This window comes from Silurus meridionalis, chromosome 18, assembly GCF_014805685.1.
Source record: "Silurus meridionalis isolate SWU-2019-XX chromosome 18, ASM1480568v1, whole genome shotgun sequence".
NCBI lineage: Eukaryota > Metazoa > Chordata > Actinopteri > Siluriformes > Siluridae > Silurus > Silurus meridionalis.
The window spans coordinates 2,306,252-2,313,751 of NC_060901.1; the positions used below are offsets into that span (position 1 = coordinate 2,306,252).

The following is a 7,500-nucleotide window of genomic DNA, read 5'->3' on the forward strand; positions in this document are numbered from 1 at the left end:
GGCCGAAGGAGGAGAAGGAGGAGAGGAGGAAGACGTCTACAGAGACAGCAGGGAAAGGAGAAGTGGAGGAGAGTGGAGGTTCAGGTTGGTACTTTAAATGTTGGTACTATGACTGGTAAAGGGAGAGAGGGAGCTGATATGATGGAGAGGAGAAAGGTAGATATGTTGTGTGTTCAGGAGACCAAGTGGAAAGGGAGTAAGAGCAGGAACATTGGAGGTGTTTAAACTGTTCTATCATGGTGTGGATGGAAAGAGAAATGGTGTAGGGGGATTCTGAAGGAAGAGTACAGTAAGAGTGTAGTGGAGATGAAGAGAGTCATCAGTGCTTTTGCTAATAAATGGGTTGTGAGATGGAGGAGAAAGAACAATTATGGAGTGAGTTAGATGAAGTGGTAGAAGGTGAACCTAGGAAAGAAAGACTGGTGATTGGGGACTTTAATGGGCATGTAGGTGAAGGGAACAGAGGTGATGAGGAGGTGATGGTAGGTATGGCTTTAAGGAGAGGAATGTGGAAGGGCAGATGGTGGTAGATTTTGCTAAAAGGATGGAAATGGCAGTGGTGAACACGTATTTATTTTTTTTTTATATATTTTTATTGAGGAAGGAACAGAGGAAAGCATAATAACGAACAACAATAACATAAAGCGACATCCAATCGACAGTATTTTCCACATTTCCTGTCCACCCCCCCTTCTTTTTTTTTTTTTTTCCCTCTCCCCCCCCCTACAATTTTTTCAACACAACACCCCCCCCCGAGAAAAAAAATAAATAAAATAAAATAAAATAAAATAAAAAAAATATAAAAAAACACACACTCAGTTATGACATTACAAACAGTGAGGAAATACTGAACAACAACATTGTTAGCCCATTGCACCTGACGGCATTACCTGTTACAATGCGCACAAGCCTTCCAACTCAGTTTGGGGGAAGAGCTGCACCCTTTCCAAAATATGACATCATCGGAGTCCACACTAAATAGAAAAGTTTGGTGGATCCCCTAAGAGAATATTTAATTTTTTCCAATTTCAAAAATAGCATCAAATCTTTAAGCCAGAGTGAGACTAAAGGTGGTTTACTTGATTTCCAATCAAGGAATATTCTTCTCCGAGCCAGAAGGCACGCAAAAGCACAAGCATCCTGACATTTCCTGGGCATGAACACGTATTTTAAGAAGAAGGAGGATCATAGGGTGACGTATAAGAGTGGAGGAAGGTGCACACCGGTGGACTATGTTCTATGCAGGAGATGCAACCTGAAGGAGATTGGAGACTGTAAGGTGTTGGCAGGGGACAGTGTAGCTAGACAGCATCGGATGGTGGTCTGTAGGATAGTTTTGTCGGTAAAGAAGAAGAAAAGGAGAGTAAAGACTGAAAGAAGAATAAGATGGTGGAAACTGAAGGAGGAAGACTGTAGTGTGAGGTTCAGGGAAGAGGTCAAACAGGAGCTCGGTGGTGGTGAAGAGGTGTTGGATGATTGTGGAACTACTGCAGGAGTGATGAGGGAGACAGATAGAAAAGTACTTGGTGTAACATCTGGAAATAGAAAGGAAGATAAAAAGATGTGATGGTGAAATGAGGAACTGCAGGAGAGCAGAAGGAGAAAGAGTTTGGAGGAACAGAATTGGGATCGACAGAGTGATGAGAAAAGTAGGCAGAAGTACAAGGCGATGCAGCAGCAGGTAAAGAGGGATGTGGTGAAAGACAAGGAAAAGGCATATGAGGAGCTGTAGGAGAAGTTGGACACTGAGGAAGGAGAAAAGGATTTGTACCGATTGGCCAGGCAGAGGAACCGAGCTGGGAAGGATGTGCTGCAAGTTAGAGCAATAAAAGTTGGAGATGGAAATGTGTTGACTAGTGAGAAGAGTGTGTTGAGAAGATGGAGGGAGTATTTTGAGCAGCTGATGAATGAGGAAAATGAGAGAGAGAAGGTTGGATGGTGTGCAGACCTAAAGTTGATCAGTCACACCATGAAGTTATGGGAAAGAGTAGTGGAAGCCAGGCTGAGAGAAGAGGTGACCATCTGTGAGCAGCAGTATGGTTTCATGTCGAGGAAGAGCACCACAGACGCATTATTTGCTTTGAGAATGTTGATGGAGAAGTATAGAGAAGGTCAGAAGGAGTTGCACTGTGTATTTGTGGATTTAGAGAAAGCGTACGACAGGGTGGAGAGAGGAGTTGTGTTATTGTTGGAGGAAGTCAGGTGTGTCAGAGAAGTATGTGAGGGTGGTGCAGGACATGTATGAGGTCTGACAGCAGTGAAGTTTGCAGTAGGAACGACAGACTGGTTCAAGGTGGAGATTGGAGTGCATCAAGGATCTGCTCTGAGCCCTTTCCTGTTTGCAGTGGTGATGGACAGGTTGAAGGACAAGGTCAGACAGGAGTGGACTATGATGTTTTTGGATGATATTGTGATTTGTGGTAACAGTAGGGAGCAGGTGGAGAAGAGCCTGGAGTGGTGGAGGTACACGCTGGAGAGAAGGGAAATGAAAGTCAGTAGGAGTAAGACAGAGTACATGTGTGTGAATTAAAGGGAGGGCAGTGCATTACATTTACACACACCACACACTCATACACACTCAAACTCCACACTTATACACACACACACACACACACACACACACACACTACATTTACACACACACACACACACACACACACACACACACACTCTCTTTCCACTTATGTACAAACACACACACACTCTACACTTGTGCACACTCTCTCTCTCACACACACACACACACACACACACACACACACACACACACACACACACACAAACTTTCACCACATGGTTGTTGTACAGGACATCTTGGGTGCAGTGAAATTTTGCCTTCACTTAAACTAGGAGACCCAAACATGTTCCAGCATGACAATGTTCCTGTGCACAAATCCGGCTCTATGAAGATCTGCTTTCCATCGGTTGGAGTGGAAAATCTCCTACTATACAGCTATTGAACATGATGAAAGTGAACAGTGACTGCACCCCAGGAACCTCCTCACCTCACCTACATCAGTACCTGACTTTACTAACACCCATGTAGCTGACCAAGCAGAAATCTCCACAAAATCTAGTGGAACATCTTCCAAGAAGAGTGGAGCTCATTATTGCAACAGAAGACGACTCAATGTGGTATAAGATGTTTAAAAAAGTACATACCAACCTTGTGGTCAGGTGTCCTCAAACTTTTCAACCATATAGTGTATCTTCTAGGAAGAGTTTATAGCAGATTATAGGGTTTATATGACACCTGTGTGCGTTACTGGTTTATAGCTATCAGTAGCTAGCAGATTGTTAGCAGATTGTTAGCAGATTATAAGCAGATTGTTAGCAGATTAGCAGATTGTTAGCAGATTGTTAGATTGTTAGCAGATTAGCAGATTGTTAGCAGATTATTAGATTGTTAGCAGGATTTCCTCGTTCTGTGTTGCGTTTATTATATAATATATCTGGTGCTAGTTAGTGATTCATGCTAAGGGAAATATGGGAAACACCTCCTCTTCTTATTGTCTCCTCAACTGCTCATTTCCTTGCCGTCTCCTCTTTTACTCATCTTCTTGTCTCCTCGTAATTTTTTCTCCTCATCTCCTCTTTTTTTCTCATCTTTTTTAGTCCTCTTCTCCCTTTCTCCTCAACTCCTCGTCTTCATATCCGCAACTCCTCTTCTACTATTCTCTTCTCTTCATATCCTCAACTCCTCATCTTCATCTGTTCTTCTCTTCAAATCCTCAACTCTTCATCTTCATCTCTTCTTCTCTTCAAATCCTCAACTCCTCGACTTCATCTCTTCTTCTCTTTAAATCCTTAACTCCTCATCTTCATCTCTTCTTCTACTTATATCCTCAACTCCTCATCTTCATCTCTTCTTCTCTTCATATCCTCAAATCTTCATCTTCATCTCTTCTTATCTTCAAATCCTTAACTCCTCGACTTCATCTCTTCTTCTCTTTATATCCTTAACTCCTCATTTTCATCTCTTCTTCTCTTCATAACATCAACTCCTCTTCTCCTATTCTCTTCTCCTCATCTCCTGGACTTTTGTTTGTACACTGAGGTCAGAAATTGTTTCTGAACGCGTGTGAAATGAGGAATTTATTCAGATGAGCTGCTGATAATTGGCTCGAAGTTTCTTCATCCTGGATTTTCTGGGTTTATTCAAAATGTTAACATGTGCTCCTTTCTTCTCTTCACACTAATGAGTAATAGAGTGTGTGTGTGTGTGTGTGTGTGTGTGTGTGTGTGTGTGTGTGTGTGTGTGTATGAGAGCGGAAATCAGGCACCGTGAAAGAGCCCTCAGTTTAGCCGAGAGGTTTCTGTCCGGGGTTGCTATGGTGATGGTTTCCGGGGCCACTGGAACACAAAGCGTATGTGTGTGTGTGTGTGTGTGTGTGTGTGTGTGTGTGTGTGTATAAAATATAATAAAATGCTGAAAAAGCAGCTGAATCACTCAGCAAACTCATCCATAGAGCTGCTGATGTAGTGGGTGTGGTCTAATATTGATTGAGCCTGTTTGATTGACAGCCCTCTCAGCCCTGGCTCCACCCACAATGTCAGTAAATCAGGATCTGTGTAACATTCAGTAGCTTTCTTTCTTTCTTTCTTTCTTTCTTTCTTTCTTTCTTTCTTTCTTTCTTTCTTTCTTTCTTTCTTTCTTTCTTTCCTTATTCTTTTTTCGTTCTTCCTTTTCTTCTCTTCAGTTCTCTCTGGGTTTTCTTAATTTTTTATCAAGGATCTCTCCAGGTTCTCTCTGTGCTCTCCCAAGGTTTTTTTTCAGGTTCCCTCTGTGTTCCCTTTAGGTTCTCTTGGGTTTCTCTTTGGTTTCTCCAGGTTTTCTCCAGGTTCTTTCAATTTTTCTCTGGATTCTCTCTTGGATTTCATCAGTTCTCACCAGGTTTTCTCCAGGTTCTCTATAAATTTTCTCCCAGTTTCCTCTAGTTTGCTGGTTCTCTACAAATTCTCACTGTATTCTTTTCAGTTTTCACCAGGTTTTCTTCAGGTTCTCAGGTTTTACTAGGTTCTTTCCATGTTTTCAACAGCTTGATGGCTCTTTCTATATTTTACTCCAGGTTCTTTGCTGGTTCTTCAGGCTGATTGTTGTTTGCTGTGTGTTTTTCAGAGCTCCCGTATGGCTGGGAGAAAATCGATGATCCGGTTTACGGCAGTTACTACGTGGAGTAAGTTTTTGTTTTTTCTCTCTAAAAAACTTTAGCATACTGCTGACTGAAACCAGGAAATAAATGAGATGATTAGAACTACTGAAGTTCCACTGAAGTTCTGGACTGAATCATTTTTGCAGATGTTTACTTAGAAAAGAGACGTTTACCTGAACAGCTGAAAGGCTAATATGGAGGTGTGGGTAAGTGTAGGTGTGTTTTTGGCCTGGTGCTGGTTAATGATGGTGTTTGGAGGTAAGTGTTGGTTAATGATGATGTTTGGAGGTAAGTGTTGGTGTGTCTTATGGCCTGGTGTTGGTTAATGATGGTGTTTGAGGGTAAGTGTTGGTGTCTATTGGGCTGGTGTTGGTTACTGATGGTGTTTGGAGGGAAGTGTTGGTGTCTATCGAGGCTGGTGTTGGGTAATGATAGTGTTTGGAGTTAAGTGTTGGGGTTTATCGAGGTTGGTGTTGGTTAATGATGGTGTGTGGAGAAATTTAATATTTGTTAAAGGTATTTATTGTGAATATTGTTATGTACTAATAAAGGTGTTTAGAACAAGGTTTTGTAATGGTATTCCCGTTGGTGTTTGAAGGTGGATGTTTGTGTTTGAAGGTGAATAGTGGTGTTTGAAGGTGAATAGTGGTTTTTGAAGGTGAATGTTGGTGTCTGATCGTGAATGCTGATGTTTGAAGGTAAATGTTCTTTTTTAAGGTGATTGTTGGTGTTTGATGGTGAACGTTGGTGTTTGAAGGTAAATGCTGGTGTTTTTAGAGCCTATGAGGCTTAGTAAACACCATTAATGTGTTTTTTGAGCTGTCTTCTTCCTGTGCTGAGATGATGTGTGGGAGTCTGAGAGAACTCCATCTGCTCTGAAATCCTGTAATATACTGTAAATTTCTGTCCTGCAGCCAGAACACGAGAGACGTCTAATCTGCACGAATCTGTTTATTAGGTAACAGAGTGCGCGCCAGAGAAATCCATTATATATGTAATAATCTTCCTCACGTCTAACTTCAGTCAGATCTCCAGTCTGCTCCCAGACGGAGAACAGCTCTGGCTCCTGCCAACTTCTTCTCTCCTACATTTTCATTCGGGTGTCTGGTAGAGCATCAGCGCTCATGTCTCAGGGAGCAATTCGGAGACAAGTTTGATCTGCAGCATTTACATTTTAGGGTTTAGTGAGGAGTGTCGGTGTTTGATGGTGAGTCCTGATTTTCATTACAGTGTTTTGTTGGGAGTAAAGTATTTGTTATTATTTTGTTTGATGGAAACTGTTAGTGTTTATTACTTAAGGTGTTTGGTGGGGCAGATGTTTATGTATAAAAGGTGTTTGGTATTGGCAGTTGATGTTTGGTGGTGATTGATGATGGTGTTTGTAGACTGGTGTAAAATGTGGTTGTTAGTTTAGTAGCCGATGTAATTATTAGTTGATGATGTTTGTTGGTGGCTGTTTTGGTGTTTGGTGATGATTGTGTTGTCATTTAATATTCTTTTGTGATGAATATTGGTGTTGGGTAATAATGGTGTTTGGAGCTGTGTCAGTGTTATTATGGTGTTTGGAGGTAAGCATTAGTTATTGTTGGTGTTGGTGTTTGAAGGTAAGTATTTGTGTCTACTGAGGCTGGTGTTTGTTAGTTGTTATGTTTGGAGGTAAGATTTGTTGTCTATTTGGGCTGGTGTTTTATAATATTGGTGTTTTTGAGGTAAGTGTTGGTGTCTACTGAGGCTGGTGTTTGTTAATGATGGTTTTTGGAGGTAAGTGTTGGTGCCTTGATTATAGTGTTTGTTAATTATTGTGTTTGAAGGAAGTGTTGGTGTTTATTAAGGCTGGTGTTTGGAGATATGTGTTGGTGCCTTAATGATGGTGTATGTAAATTTTTGTTTTTTGTAGGAAAGTGTTTGTTTATTAAGGCTGGTGTTTGTTAGTGATTGTATTTGGAGGTACAGTACAGACCAAAAGTTTGGACACACCTTCTCATTCAAAGAGTTTTCTTTATTTTCATGACTATGAAAATTGTAGATTCACACTGAAGGCATCAAAACTATGAATGAACACATGTGGAATTATATATGGAATTATATACATAACAAAAAAGTGTGAAACAACTGAAAAATGTCATATTCTAGGTTCTTCAAAGTAGCCACCTTTTGCTTTGATTACTGCTTTGCACACTCTTGGCATTCTCTTGATGAGCTTCAAGAGGTAGTCACCTGAAATGGTCTTCCAACAGTCTTGAAGGAGTTCCCCGAGAGATGCTTGGCACTTGTTGGCCCTTTTGCCTTCACTCTGCGGTCCAGCTCACCCCTAAACCATCTCGATTGGGTTCAGGTCCGGTGACTG

At 41.3% G+C, this 7,500-nt stretch overlaps 1 protein-coding gene across 1 annotated transcript in view; it reads left to right on the forward strand.

Moving 5' to 3' along the window:
• Nucleotides 1-7,500, forward strand: part of magi2a (membrane associated guanylate kinase, WW and PDZ domain containing 2a) — a 104,046-nt gene that overhangs the window by 65,127 nt on the left and 31,419 nt on the right. Inside the window, 1 exon segment of the mRNA XM_046873366.1 lies at nt 5,120-5,177. Within this exon segment, the coding sequence (XP_046729322.1) occupies nt 5,120-5,177 (58 nt within the window).